The 15,907-nt window shown below is 43.3% G+C and overlaps 1 protein-coding gene across 1 annotated transcript in view; it reads right to left on the bottom strand.

Annotated features, from left to right (window-relative positions):
- Positions 1 to 7,222: 7,222 nt before the first annotated feature.
- SLC39A8 (solute carrier family 39 (zinc transporter), member 8) overlaps positions 7,223 to 15,907 on the bottom strand; it is a 39,780-nt gene continuing 31,095 nt past the window's right edge. The window contains exon 8 of the mRNA XM_015405775.1: positions 7,223 to 7,924. Within this exon, the coding sequence (XP_015261261.1) occupies positions 7,775 to 7,924 (150 nt within the window). The 3' untranslated portion in view covers positions 7,223 to 7,774. The remainder of the gene's footprint in view (positions 7,925 to 15,907) is intronic.

Raw genomic sequence — 15,907 nt, 5'->3', positions numbered from 1 at the left:
AGCAGTGCCCTGTAGGAGCCAGAGGCAAGACCAAGGCCCCAGTTAGATGACACACTGTTGGGTATATCTTTCCCCTAACTATTTTTCTTAAGTAAATGCAGCCTTGGGAGGCTGTGCATTTGAACAGAAGCAACAGCATGGCCTGTTTTTTTGTTTTTTATTCAGAGTTACTCCCCAACCTGAAACAATTGTCCAATTGTATTTCTAGTCTGTAGAGATTTTCTCAACAATTCTGATACCTATTTGTGAATTTGGAGTGGTGACATGGAATGTTCATGAACAGCTCATTTGTTCAGACAGCAAAGCTGTCAGAATGTCAGCAGTCAAGTTTGAATGACAGAAGGGACAGCTGCTGGCATAGCTAGTATAAAACCTCATACAGGCTTTAAGGAAAGGAACAGCTTTTTAGGCCAAACTAAGGACTATGAAGAGATAGGGTGCCCAGAGGCAAAAAAGGAAGATCCAGCATAGAAATAAGGGCAAGGAAGCAGTGTTGAATGGGGAATTTCATATCACAGTTTGAACTAACAAGCAATTGTTTGTCTGCAGGCATCTAGTACAATCAAATATAATAGCTTTACATGCCAACCATCAAATATCAATGGAATAAAAATTATAACTTGAAATGATCCTTTAAACAGAATGTAAATGAAAAGGGTCTTCCTTGAAGGGGACTGCTACTTCTAATGAGTTAAAGCATTGCTACAGATTATACAGTTGAATTATATATAAGCCTCCTCTGTACTGGAGGCTGTTGTCAGACCAAGTTTTCTCATCTTTCTTCTTTCTTTGATTTAAAGGCCTGGCAGATCTGGGGTAGATTTGCTCAGAACAAATTGCACTTCACGCATGATCTTGTGAAACGTTTTGTGGGAGCAATTTCCAGGGTGCCTGAACTCTGCCCATTGCCGTTGGCTTTAGTTTAGGGGCTGTAAATAGCAGAAGAAATAAGCTCCTACTACATTGTAGCTCCGCTTAAGTAAATGTTATGCTGCAGAAGTCTCATTATCCAGGTATGTCAGGGAACAAAGCATCCCACATCATTGTCTGTATTCAGAAGAGAAGGAATATTCGTAATGTGCCAACATCACAGTTTCCTTTCGTGCTATAACTCATTTTATCAGGCAAGGACCATGGCTTCAGGAGGACCAATTAGAGGCTAATTGCTGTAAACATGACCATACTTCACAGTGTGACTGAGATACAGAATCAATAGAGAATGGCTTTGCTCCACCTCAATCAATATTCTCTAGGGAGAAAGGTTGAGGGCTTCATCCTCTATCCACTCAAGGACTTTTCAATTACTCTAATTAAAAACAACAATAGAAATTCTTCCTCACAAGGGCAGCATTCAACATTTTTCCCACTTAAGGAGAATCACAAAGATACTCCAGTAATTTTGCTGTTGTTGTCATCCCCCCCTCTCCTCAATTCAGCTTTGGTTTTGAAAATGTCACCCACCAAACTTCAGTGGTAATTAGAGTTTTACAGCGCTATTAATGATTACAGCATTATTGATCTCACAAAACCCAGAAGCCTTCTCCAAGCACCTCAGTGCTATCTGTGAAGGAACTGAGTGTCTTCTAGGAACAGCTCAGAAACACCAGAAGAAAAGGAGGGTTTGATAGAACAAAAAGCACCTGATTTAGAAAGAAAGAAAGAAAGAAAGAAAGAAAGAAAGAAAGAAAGAAAGAAAGAAAGAAAGAAAGAAAGAAAGAAAGAAAGAAAGAAAGAAAGAAAGAAAGAAAGAAGTTGGCAGGCAATATACAGAATCATACCACAATTTGAGTGTGAGAGGCAGAGTACTGCATCTCCTTGTGGTTGCTAAATTATGGCCCCGGTCACACGGGCAGGAAAATGTGGGGAGGAAGCGTGGCTGCTTGCCCCGGAGCAAAATAACGCGTCGCTGCCCGATCAGATGTCCCGGCGAGGTCCCGTGGTTAGGGGGGAGGTGCCGATCACAGGACAATCCTGTGGCACGGCAAAGAAGCAGCCTCTCTAGCAAAAGGCTCTGCAGATTTAACCCCTTCCAGGGCTGCAGAGGAATGCAAACTGTGTGTCCTCCATCCAGTCCCCTCCAGGAGGAGCTTCAGCCGGGCCACCCTCCCGCCATGCCCCCCTGCACCTCCCCTTCTGCCGCCCGATGCAGAGAGTTCCTCTTGAGCAGGCCAAGCCAGGAGGGGGGGGTATGGAAAAGAGGAGGGGGCTGTGTTGTTTGTTTTTAAATGAAGTGTGCGCATGTGCCGTTGGGTGCTTGTGCGCATCCCGTGGAGACTTGGTGGGGGAACCTTTTAGCGAAGGGACATGGGCGGGCACCGGATGCCACGACCTACCAACGGAAACGCGATCAGGCACCCGCCCTTGCCCCGTGGTTTCCGGAAACTAGTACCTCAGAGGTACTAGTTTTTTACCCCACATCTTTGGCGGGAAGCCTCGGGTTTGCCACGGGAGCTCTACGCTTCCCAGATGTGGTGCTGTGATCGCACCCGGAAAATCCACCTATCTTCCATCTCTGTAGCATGGCTAATGCTCCGTGTGACCGCAGCCAAAATCTGTAATGGGTTTCATCAGCCACTTCCACAAGAACTATCTGCCACAGGTTCACTGCTTTTAGAGAGCAGGCTATTTTCCTGGTTCCCCCAATATTGTGGTGCACTCACTCACCTCCCAGGGTTTTCCTAGCTTTTCTTCAATCTTTCTCCAACCTGGTTTGCTCCAAACGTTTGGGAAAGATCACAGTAAAGACTAGATAGCTGTTGTGTGGGTGGGAGAATTCAGATTTTCCAACCCACATAAGCAGCCATTTCCCCATACCCCATCCCCAGGGTAGACATTTCCTCTCCCTGCCTCTCGGGATTTTTTTTTAAAACCAGCACTAGGATATAATTATAGCAATATAGCACATATCAATATGTGCACTACATTCTCTGTATTCACAGCTTTAATTTTAAAAACTAAGTCCCTAGTCTAGTCTCTTCTTTTGCAGAAATATAACGGGAAAGGCATACCTCTGCAATAGAATAAGCTAGAGACTTTTTGAAATGAAATCTGGGAATTCAGAGAACATGGTACACATATTGGTATAACATTATAATGATTTTAGATTTTTATATGTGTGCTTTCAACTGGTTTTAAAATGTATAAATGGTACTGATATTTTATGCCAATAAAGGCTGACTTGACTTGACATTATAATGATATTCTATTGCTGATTTTTAAAAGAAAATTGCAAAAGCTGGGTGATGGCCATTGCTGAGGATTTGGGAGCAGGAAAACCTGCCATGTGGAAGCCCCATTGCTGCTGTTAGCTATCAGCTACACCAGCAATGGGGAAAGCACACAAGCCTGTCCTTATGTGGAAACCACCATCATCTTCAGGGACTATAACGTTCAGTGCTGCAGAGGGCACACAGATGTACAAATATGCCCTCCCTTTTGCTGTTTTGTTATCTTATGCTGCTATTTTCACAAGCCTTTTCATTTTGCCCTTTTTCTTTGTTCCCAGTTTGTTTCTTTTGCAACACTTTTATACCACGTATAGGTTATACAACATTTCTACGCAATGAACAAAAAAATTTCCACAATAAAACATGAAATGACATAAAAAATGCAGAATTGCAAGTTCTTATGAAACTTCCATATCACTGGTTTATAATGGTCAGTATGGCTGCCAGCATTCATATCACCTACTACTTCATACTTTTAGTTGGAAATGTAGAGGATTGAACCTGGGACTTTCTGCATGTGAAGTAGGAGCTTTACCAATGTGCAATAGCTGTCTCAATTTTCACAGTTTAAGTCAAACCAACACAGGGATTTTCAAGTCAAAACGGGCAAAGTTGTAGCATTTCTACTTTGCCAAGCATTTAAACTATATATTGTCCCATCCTTCCCCCAGTAAGGTCAATGGATCTTAATATCTCCCCTGTCAATTTAATCAACAATCCTATGAGGGTAGACTGAGAGAAAGTGCGAGGTCATGCAGTCAACTTTATAAGGGAATAGAGATCCAAACTTGAGCTTCCCCGGGACAGGTGGTTTTCCCCTGCCTCATTGTGTTCTCATAACAATCTTGTGAGAGAGGATAGGCTGAGAGATGGACCCAAGGAATCCAGTCATGGGATTTGAAGCTGGGTGTCCCCAGGCCTCATCCACCACCACTTTCCCAGGGCTATTTTTGGGCAGGAACGCACAGGAACAGAGTTCCGGCTGGCTCCCGGGTTGGCCACGCCCAGCAGGAACTCATTAGCATAATAGGCCACACCCAACAGCAGAAACTCATTAGGATTGGCTACATTAGGGGTGTGTGGCCTAACATGCAAAGGAGTTCCTGCTACAAAAAAAGCCCTGGGTTTGGACAACAAACAAGGTAAACAGAATAAGAAGCAAAAGGTGGGTGTGGCTGGATGACCACACTTCTGGTAACATGGGGGTGTGGCCTAATGTGCTAATGAGCTGTGCTGTCAGGGGTGTGGCCTAATAGACTAATGAGTTTCTGCTGTTGGGTGTGGCCTATTATCTACAAAAAGAGCCCTGAATTTAACCACTACACTACATTGGCTTTTGTTGGCATGCAGCCATGCATTTTGAAAAATATACTCCTGTTTTAAATTTGCAGTATGGTATATGGATTAAGTGTCATATTAGGACTTTGGAGACCCAGGTTCAAATCCTGACTCTGCCATGGAAGCTATCTGGGTGACCTAGGTCCCTCTCCCTCCCTAAAATACCTCATAGGTTGTTATGAGGATAAAATGGAGGAAAGGGGAATGATGTAATCCATTTTGGGTCCCCATTGGAGAGAAAGGCCACATATACATGAAGTAAGAATAATAAATAAAAAGATTTTTTCCCCACAAATTAAATGTATGAAGAATAAACAAGTATTTATGTTTGTACATTTTGTCTATAAAAAGTTTAAAACAGAAGGGTGTTAAAAACTGTCAACCACTCTGGCTTTGATCCAACTAGCTTTTCCACTGGTGAAAAAGGGAGAGAATGCCCTTGACAACCCAAAAAGACTGTGCTGGGGATTATGGGACCTGCATGGACAAAAATTCAGGATGCCAGGCCTCCCTCTATAGTAGGAGACCTTTTGGCATTCCCTCTTGTTGCCCATTGGTGCCAGCAGGAGCAGGAGGAAATGGGGAAGGGGGAAAAATAAATGTATGCTGATATGCTTGCGTCACTTCTGGTAAAAACCAGAAGTGACATACGGAATGCTCTAGCATGCCACTAAAACTCTGACCAATTCCACAAAAGCAGTTGTTCTGCCCCTGATCTCCCATTTCCCCTGGTTGTACTGCTCAGTTTCCCACTATTTGCTGCGCGGGTGCACTTTGACCCACATCTCTCTCCGATTTCCCCCGCATCTTCTTGATCCTAAAAAATAAGGATCAAGAAGACGCGGGGGAAATCGGAGGGGGAAATGTAGGACAAAATGTGTCCGCACAGCAAATAGTGGGAAATTGAGCAGTACAACTGGGGGGAACAGGAGACCGAGGGTGCAACAACTGCTTTTGCAGAATTGGTCTCTATCACAAAACCACAGAGTTTTTAAATGTTTAATATACCAATTTTATTGCTTCACAGGAAATATTTCAACAACACATGAGAAAAGGTCCAGTCTCCATCCAAAGGCAAAAAGACAACTGTGACCACCACATTTATAGTAGTGCCGTTGTTAAAGTCTCCTAGTACTGTGGAAACATACACATAATTTTGTAATAAATATTGCACTTCCTCTATACAGCAGTAGTAATGAAACAGAAATATGGCCTGCATTTCCTTCCTCTTTCTGCCTGAAATTTCAGGTCAATATAATTTGCAAAAAAATCCATTTACATAGGTTTTGGAGTACAAATAATATAAAATTGGCCTGTGCTGAATTATAGTGAGAATACCTACCCATCAAAATGTAGAATCAGATTTATAGACATGAATTCATAAAGAATGTGTACTTTTTGAAAGACGTTACCTGTGTATAAAAAATGTGCACATTATGGAAAGGGGCTAAGGCCCAGTTATACAGTAGCATGTGCTCTGCACGCTTAAGGCCCCAGTGTCAGTAGCCCCCATCTTTGGTCAAAGACTCAGTTACCAATGATAAACAACACTCATTCTTGAGACTCTGGAGAGTCATTGCCAGTCAGATAAGGCAATACTAGGCTATATGGACTACATGAATGAATCAATCCTAAGGCAGTTTATAGGTTCATAAAGAAAAGCTGAAATGGTCATTTGGCAACCTCAATCCATATCCTCGATCCAGAGTTCTATGTCCACTCTAATGTCTCTATGGAATTACGACATGCAGCCTCCCCAATTAACAGTAATAGGGGTCAGTCCCATGCAAGTACACCGCTGTGGATGTGTGATGTTGCTCTCCCCACTGCAGTGAAAGGGAAGGAGGAGGAGCTCTGGAGGTACATTTGAGGCCTCATCATGTCAAGGAATAAGGCTCCTAAACCCCCAATGGGGAGTAGGGAATTCCCCCACTCCCCAAGTCCTATTGCCTGCTGCTGCTCTGAGCGGCAGTAGATTAAAAAAAAAAAGCAGCATCATGTTCATACTGGAAGTGATAAAAGAGTAGCTCTTGGAATTGCCAGAAACTCTATGGTAAAACCATAGAGTTAATGATGATTCCTAGAGATACTCTTTGACACTTCCAGTTGTTTTACTGGAAGTGATGTAGTGCCTCACATAATGCTGTGCCCCCATAACCCCACCCACAACCATCCTGCTGCCTGCCAGGCACTGCCTGGAAGCCCTGTCAAGGAACTACTAGAGTGGGCATACAATCCATCAAGCAATGCTTCTCTTCTTTGCAACTTCTTGTTGGAAGCCTGGAGAGTTCGTATCAGCAGTATCTTATTTTTGCTGCTCATGTGCACTGAATATACAGTCCACCAAAGTGGAAACTTGGAATTGTCACTGTAATGTTAAAATCACAATAATTTTTCCTCCTTTTCTTAAAGGAGCCTTTTAAGCATTATATATACATTAAATTATTGTAATTTTAGTATAAGGGTTTTCACTTATTTTAAAAAAATCTGGTTCCCATAATAAGCCCTTGTACGTGCTGAAAAAGAAAGATCAAAAGCAGTATTTGGTAAAATTAATTGAGATTAAATTAGCAGTTGGAATCTTTGCATCATTTATGCAAACTTACTGAAGCAAGTGTAAAAAAAAAATAGTTCTCCCAAAAGGAGAAAACCCTAAACCTATTTTGAAATCTATTTGTATCACAGTGAAAACACTTCTATGGATTGGCAGCATTTTCTTCTGTAAAAATGCCCTTGTCAATCAATTCATACTTATTTTGGTCTGGATCACAGGTCACATATGCACATTACTGTCCCTTATCACTTCAACTGCATGAAATACCCTCTGTTTACTGTTGTATAGGCATCATAGGTGATTTTTCAGTCAGAGACACAAAAGTCCCTCTCCAAATTCCTGCATGTGCCAGAATGCAAAGGAAAGGAATGTCTCCATTAGAATGAGTGATGTAGTATTTGTAGGCAAGGGAAAGCCCCCGTGTGTGTGTCTGAGCTCTCACACCTTTAAGAAGTAACTGGGTTGTTGCAAATGGAGTTGATGAAGTCTCTGTCCAAAAAAAAAAAAAAAAAGCAACAACCCTACTTAGTCTTTGTTTCCAGTGCTGAGGAAAATCAGGTGTTGAACCAAACCCTTTAAAGTCTTCCAAGTCCCTTTATGGATTTCAAGAGTTCTTCCATTTTTTAAAATCTTCTAGGCATCTTCCAGGATTACATTATTCCAGTTCAATATTTCCTGCATACAGGGTGATCAGCAGTATGGCAGCAAACCCTGTGAGCAAGCCAGCATTTTGGATCAGGAAAAAAGCTAGATCCGTTTTCCTTCCCGTTACTTTTTCTCTCATCATGTCGTTCATCTCTGGGAACTAGGAGAAAAGAAAACATTATTTCTTAGACAAGTGTTGCCATCTGGCGGTCAAACAGCTCATATTCCATTTCAGTGCTCCTCCACCCCCCACCCCACCCCACCACAGGCATCCATTCATTTTCTTTTACATTACTGTATAAAATTTGGTATGGTTCTCAAGTTAGCAAAAAAGCAATAACTTGGGGCTGTGCCCACCTTAGATGTTGCATCCAAGTAATTACTTCAGCAAGGGATGAACAACAGAAATGGTGCTTTCGACTGAACTCAGCTCTAAACCTCTTTTCCCCATTTAAAAATTCTCTTGTGCGGTCATCACTATCCTTCTGTCAAGCTCCCATGCATTTGAATCATGCAGAAGAACTTCCAGGGCTGACTAATACAGAAGCGGCAACTGACAGAACCTTTTTTATCTGGGCTGGCCAATTAAGACCAGGGCAAGCTTGGCAGATGGAGTTGCCACATCCCACTGCGGGCTTAAGAAGAGCAATTGCTGGCACTAAAGTAGGCTTACCAACTACCTATCTCGAATCGGCGGGGGACAAATACTTCTTGCCAGGAACATTCCCACGTGGAAAACAAACATGCTGCACCATGCCATCGAGTTTCCAGCTCCATTGCCAGAGCATCGCCCAGCTACATGCCCAGCGCGCTGGCGTCACGTCAGGGCGATGGCACGGTGCAGCAGGGGGGTGTTACACCAAGGGATGTTCCGGCCGGGAACCATGTGTCCCCCGCCGATTCGAAGGTAGGTACTTGGTAATTCTACACAAAAGCCATTGGAACGAACATTGGAAATGGCCTTGGTGGTTCCTATAATCAGGGGTCATTTCGTAGAAAAAGAGCTAGGGGGACTCATTAGCATAACTCATTAGCATATGCCACACCCCCTGACATCACCGGAAGTGTGTCCTCCCCACAGCCGGCGGCGACCTCCAGCGGGCACCAGCAGGGAGCTCCAGGCCCCGCCCTCCCGCACCTCACCCGGGGGGATGGCGTCCCCCCGCGTCCCCCCCCCAAATGACCCCTGCCTATAATTAATGTTGCACATTTACTCATTCTACTGTACATAATTTAGAGCAGTAGGGGAAAGCTGTATAGAAACATAGTAAAAATATAGATCAACTCTGTCAAGATGAACGAACTCAAAATGCACTGACTCACACAGAATAAAAAGGAATAAAAACCTCTACAGGAGCCACTCCTGATTCGACAGGTGAATGCTTTCCACTTACTTGCCGCTAATCACCACAACACGCAATCTCCTTGAAAATTAACTCAAAGACACGAAAGATGCCCCAGCTTCTCTAAAGTGCTGACAAACACAAATCAACAACATTGCTGTGCTGGCTGCTTATCAAAGAGGAAGTAGGATCAGAGTTTTTCTTCTGAAACTTAAATAGTAGAAAAACAAGCTCCCTGAAAACAAGTTTCCATTCTAATGCTACTGAAGTCCAGAGGGATCCTGGGGAGAATTTGCCATCCAGGGCTAAGCTTGTCCACCTGCTGTAGCCCTGCTCCCACCCCTGCTGCCTGCCTTTAAAAGAAGTTGAAATCTGGTGATTATTTAATGTTTGCATTATTTGTGGGTGTTTTATATCTGTTAGCTGCCTTGGGTGTCGTTTCTAACCAGAAAGGCAGGATTTAAATAACATGGATAAATAAACCATGAAGCTTTCCACCGGAAAGGTAATGAAACTCATAGGGTCAGAAGCCAACCATTGCTGCAGAGATAATATAAGAACATAAGAGAAGCCATATTGGATCGGGCCAGTGGCCCATCCAGTCCAACACTCTTTGTCACACAGTGGTCAACACCCAGATCTACAGTGAAAGATCCATATTTACATTTTGAAGGGAAAACCTGATCTCTCTCTTTTTTTTGGTGGGGTGGCCTTTGTGTATTTTTTATTTCTTTTTTTATTAGTATTTTATTACACTAACTGAACAGCAACAAATATTTACAAATGACTGGTATTCATAAACCATGAACAACAACACCACGCTATGAAAAAAGGAGAGTTTGATGTGCCACACCTCCTCCTGTCCTCTAAACCAATACCATATTGCCAGATGTTTATCCACCTTTTCAATTCTTTGCCAAAGCCAAAAAGCTCAAGCACCCACTCTAAGAAAACCCAGCTGATTCTATCAAAGGCTTTCTCGGCATCCACCAAAAAAAAGACTGACAGTTCTTTATTTTCTTTTACAAGATCTAACAAATTTATTAGTCCTCTTACATGTCATGATAAATTTAAACCTTTTAGAAACCCCATTTGATCCTCATTTATGTAGAGTTCCAAAAAGCTATTTCATCTCTTAGCTAAGATTGAGGTGAAAAATTTATAATCATCATTTAGAAGTGATATGGGTCTGCTCCATTACTGCTGTCCTGCCTTTCTTTGGAAATTAGTGTAAAATTTGCTTCTGACCAGGTACCAACTCTAACCCTCCTCTTTGCAGTGAGTCAAATCACTTCTTAAAATAAGGACCCAACTTTTCTTTCAATAGAAAATAAAATTAATTGGCAAACCCATCAGGGCATGGGGTTTTATCACGTTTTAATTCATTTATTGCTTCCATAATTTCTTCTAAAGCTAGTGCTTTATCCATTGTCTCTGTGTTCTTTTGTTGATTTTGATGTTTCTATTCCCTCCAAAAATTCTAGCAATATAAATTCTGAAAGAAGTCCCTGAACCCATCTACAATCTGAGATGAATCATATATCCTAAAACCCAACTTAGATTTGTGTTGTAATTATATTAATATTAGTTTTGTCCACTGGCAGACAGGCCAGGAACTTCCCTTGCTTATCAGCAGATTCAAAGAGACTTTATTTTAAAGATAAAAAGAACTCATAGGGTCACTAACCTCCTGGCAGGACATGGAGTTCTCCTGGAATTACAACTGAACTCCAGATGACAGAGATTAGTTTCCCTGAAGAAAATGTATCTTCAGAAGGTGGACTGTATATATTACCACTAAGCTCCTTCCCCTCCTAGGGTTGCCAAATCGACTTACCTCTGCCGGCGGGGGACTTTGTGCTGGCTCCCAGTGCGCGCGCCGCATGCACGTCACAGGGAAGTGACGTCATGACGCCGGGCACGCTGGGGGGGCGGAAATCGGGCCTCCAAAGCGGGGGGAAATCCGCCCCCCGGGGGGGATTTGGCAGCCCTATCCCCTCCCCAAACTCTGCCCTCCCCAGACACCACCCAAAATCTCCAGGAATTTATTTATTTAAAATGTTTATTATCCGCCTTTCTTCCTTATGAAATTAATCTGAATGGATTGGCTGTACTGTGTCTTTAAGAGGTACAAAGCACCAGGCTTGCTCATTGTTTTGAATCTCCTTTTCAGCTAATGGTTTTCTGTACCTCCAAAAGTAGCTTCTCCGTTACAGTTGTCTTCTCCGCTTAACCGCTTCCCTTTCCCAGCTATATTTCATCAGCCAGAAGGAGAGGGACATAGCACAACCACTACTTTAAAAAGCACCCTTTTTGAGCTTGCTTTTGTTCTGTCTGTAAGGAAAGAATAAATAACTGTTCTTTCCTAAAAATCTGGGATCAGATTTGTTTCTGTTTTCTGCTAAAAAGCATTCCCAAACCAGTCCTGTCTTTGCTGAAACAGGAAAAGATCTAAAGGTGCAAAATGGTACCATAGGTACCAAGCTAATAGTAAAAAAATATGTGCATTTTCATTAATTTAAATCAAATTGAGGACAAGAATCACAGAATCATAGAATGTTAGAGTTGGAAGGGACCTTGCAGGTCATCTAGTCCAACCCCCTGCACTCTGCAGGAGCATAGCCAAAAGATAGCCCTACAACATACCCGAAAGATGGTCATCCAGCCTCCGCTTGAAAACGTTCAGTGAAGGAGCATCCACCACCTCCTGAGGCAGACTGTTCCACTGCTCAACCACTGCTCAATAAGAAGTCTTTATGTCTACATTTCCCCCTTTTTGTTAACATGTTATAATGTAGCAATACAAAAGAGTAAGAGTCCAGTGGCACCTTAAAGACTAACAAAATTTGTGGTAGGGTCTGACCTGACTCACAAAAGCTCAAACCCTAACACAAATTTTTGTTAGTCTTCAAGGTGCTACTGGACTCTCACTCTTTTCTACTAACATTATAATGTAATACTTTGTAGAACTGGGTTTTCCAACTGGCTTGCAGAACACAACATGTAGAGGAGAAGCCCAGACTCAGCTTTTGAGCCCTAGTACAAACCATCATTGGGCTGCAACAATGGAGGGATTCTGTTTAAAATGGGGGCGGGGGGGGGGGGGAAAGTGGATGGGATGTTAGGAAGCAACGGCAGCCTGCCTGCCTCACCATCAGGCTGTCTGTCCGCCTTGCCAACACCAAGGTCAGCCACCTCCCACAAGCAGCCAGAAGAACGATTCACTTGTCTGGTGCTTCGGGCTCCCCTTCTTGAGTGATCAGCAGCTTTGCATGGTTTTTTAAATACTTTCTTGTGGTCCCCATAGTGGCTGTGCAGCATAGCTTCCTGGAGAGATCTGCTCTGTGTGAATTTGGAGTTCTTTGTTACAGGTTCACTCCTAACCTTTTGAACTAGCAATTGTCAACCTCGGCATTTCTCAGCCTCGGCATTTCCAGGCTTAAAATCAACTGGATATGTTCTAAATGCTAAACTAATTCCTTAATAATGTGCTACAAATACGTGTGTTACATATGTAAGTAAATGTGTGGACTAAAGTGCTAACCTATATTTGATTTGTATGCCTTTTATCAACGTTGACCCTTGCTGGTCAGAGCTTTTCCTGCCACAGTTCCAAAACAACAAGGGTTGTCACAGCCAACTTTGCAGTTCCATCTAACCTCCCGTCCTCTTGTGCAACAAAAAAAGCAAGCCGCCACAGGAGGGCTCAGTCTTGTCTCTGGGCCAAATCCTAGCTTAGTGTTGTGAACAGGCCAGGAGAAATGTCTCCTGTTCGTTTAAAAGAGGCTTGATGCGTAGAAATGGACCAACTGTGGCATGTAGGTTTTCGTGGCATGTAGGTAAGTAGTCCTCCCCCCTCTTTTTTTTTTTTTGCGGTCAAGTCACAGCTTGGGTTTTCAAGGCAAGAGACATTCAGAGGTGGTTCGCCATTGCCTGCCTCCATGTCATGACCAGTGTTCCCTCTAAGCTGAGTTAGTGTGAGCTAGCTCAAAGGTTTTTAGCCTCTGGCTCACACATTTTTGTCTTAGCTCAGGAAGAATGGCTCCAGAGCAGACTAACTTATGCAGTAGCCAAATCACTCGCTCACAATTTTAATGCCAGTAGCTCACAAAGGAGAATTTTTGCTCACAAGACTCCACAGCTTAGAGGGAACATTGGTCATGACCCTGGTATTCCTTGGTGGCCTCCCAGCCCCAAACTAGCCAGGGCTAGGGTTGCCAACATCCAGTTGATTTATGCCAAAACAATTCTTCATAGACTTGTAAGTTCTTTTCCAATATCCAATTTACTTGGAGCAATTCAAACGCATCACCATCACACCGGACTATACACTCGTGGATTTGATGAATGTTACTATGAGAAATGACTATAGTGTTTTCCAAATGGATTAAAATTACATAGGAATTTCAACGCTACCCACTCTGATAAAGTTTGTATATGAAACAAGACGCAATATGCATGGTCCATTGTGGTGTTGATGTGTTTGAAATGCTCCAAGCAAACTGGATATCGGAACAGAACTCATGTCTATGAAGAATTTTTTGGCATAATACATCACGGTCGTTTTGCTCCTTTTCAACTTCCATCCAGTGATCCCTCTCCTTGGTTTGCAACGTCCAGTTGATGGCTGGAGCTCTCCTAGGATTACACTTGAGCTCCAGGTGACAGAGATAAGTTCACCTAGAGAAAATGGCTGCTTTGGAAGGTGGACTCTATGGCATTGTACCCTGCTGAAGTCCCTCCCCAACCCCACCTCCTTGGGCTCCACCCCATAATCTCCAGGTATTTCCCAACCTGTAGATGGCAATCCTAGCCCCACGGCAGACCCTGCTTAGCTTCTGAGTTCTGACTAGCTGGGCTACCCAGGTCAAGGCAATGTACTTTCAATAGGGGCTTATTGGGATAATATTTACCTCCATGCCTTGGAGAGCCTCAGCTGACCACTATTGAAAGGACAGGACACTTTTCTTCAGGCCATGTTCTCGGTCCTCCTTGTTACATGCTCAGTATCAGCCTCACATTTTACAACATAAAGATGACCTAAGCTTAGAATCCATAGCAGACTATGCCTAAAACAGTAGAAACTATCAGCTTTCATATGAATCTAAGAATCTGGATAGTAATCATTGGGTTTGCATGAAATGTTACAGAGCTACCCAAAGTAAACATATATTGTTACAGGGTATGCATCTTTTCCCCACCACCACCCATGAGGCTCCCAAGTGCCATTTCAGATCGGGAAAATGGCATGGCAGGGGGGACGGGGCTCATGACCCTCCTACCCAGTTTGGTATAGTAGTTAGGAGCATGGACTCTAATCTGGGAGAACAGGGTTTGATTCCCCACTCCTCCACATGCAGCTGCTGGTGTGACCTTGGGTCAGTCATAAGTTCTTTTAGAGCTATTCTCTCATGAGCAGTTCTTGAAAGACCTCTCTCAGCCCCACCTACCTCACAGGGTGTCTGTTCTGTGGAGGGGAAGGGAAGGGAAGGGAAAGGAGATTGTAAGCCGTTCTGAGACTCCTTTGGGTAGTAAAGGGCGGGGTATAAATCCAATCTCTTCATCTTCTTCCCTTGACCTCAGTCCTGATCTACATTGGGTTCCCACACAGCTGATGATCAAGTCTGAAAAATGCTGGGAACTGAAGAAATGTTCACCTCTAGATAAGCTCTGGGAATGAAGTTGCTAGGGTGTAAACAACAGGGAAACCATGACTTTCATGGCCCTACTTGAGTTTCCCAAAGGTATCTGGATGGTCCCTTCTTGAAACAGGATGCTGGACTCTATAGACCCTTCCATGGTTTCATTCGGAAGTATGCTGGACATGGTGGTGGCCAGAACTCTTGCTACTTAGTCTCTGATCTTTTAGCAGCTCTTGCCTGACTTAAAGAATAGCAACAAGAGTTGTGTTTTACACTCCTTTTCAAGGGTTTTCTGGGGGGGATTGCAGCATTTCATGAGGCTGATGCACCCTTTGGTTACATCAGCTAAGGTACAGAATTCTTGGTCAGAAAACCTATTGGCAAGTTCTATGGACTGGTGTGAGAGCTGGAGTTCAGAGTCCCTTGACCTCAGTCCTGATCTACATTGGGTTCCCACACAGCTGATGATCAAGTCTGAAAAATGCTGGGAACTGAAGAAATGTTCACCTCTAGATAAGCTCTGGGAATGAAGTTGCTAGGGTGTAAACAACAGGGAAACCATGACTTTCATGGCCCTACTTGAGTTTCCCAAAGGTATCTGGATGGTCCCTTCTTGAAACAGGATGCTGGACTCTATAGACCCTTCCATGGTTTCATTCGGAAGTATGCTGGACATGGTGGTGGCCAGAACTCTTGCTACTTAGTCCCTGATCTTTTAGCAGCTCTTGCTTGACTTAAAGAATAGCAACAAGAGTTGTGTTTTACACTCCTTTGCAAGGGTTTTCTGGGGGGGATTGCAGCATTTCATGAGGCTGATGCACCCTTTGGTTACATCAGCTAAGGTACAGAATTCTTGGTCAGAAAACCTATTTAATCTTGCCATTGGCAAGTTCTATGAACTGGTGTGAGAGCTGGAGGTCAGACGGGAACTTGTATTAAAAGGCACATGCAGGTGGGTTCTAGATGCTGCAGCTTTAACTAATACATGACAATCAGCCTTAATAACTGCTAATTATACTCTGCTATATGAATGAGGAGCCCTCCCAGGGGGCATTTACTTATTTCCCCTCTCCCTATTTTCTTATTGTAAATTGGTCTCTCCAAGATGCTTTTAGACTTGCTAGTATTTAAGAGTACCTGTAATTTCCCCACAGGATA

This window comes from Gekko japonicus, unplaced genomic scaffold (genome assembly GCF_001447785.1).
Source record: "Gekko japonicus isolate JY-2015 unplaced genomic scaffold, Gekko_japonicus_V1.1 scaffold81, whole genome shotgun sequence".
NCBI classification, from domain to species: Eukaryota; Metazoa; Chordata; class Lepidosauria; order Squamata; family Gekkonidae; genus Gekko; species Gekko japonicus.
The sequence above is the reverse complement of the archived record's forward strand: the minus strand, read 5'-3'. Positions and strand labels throughout refer to the sequence as shown.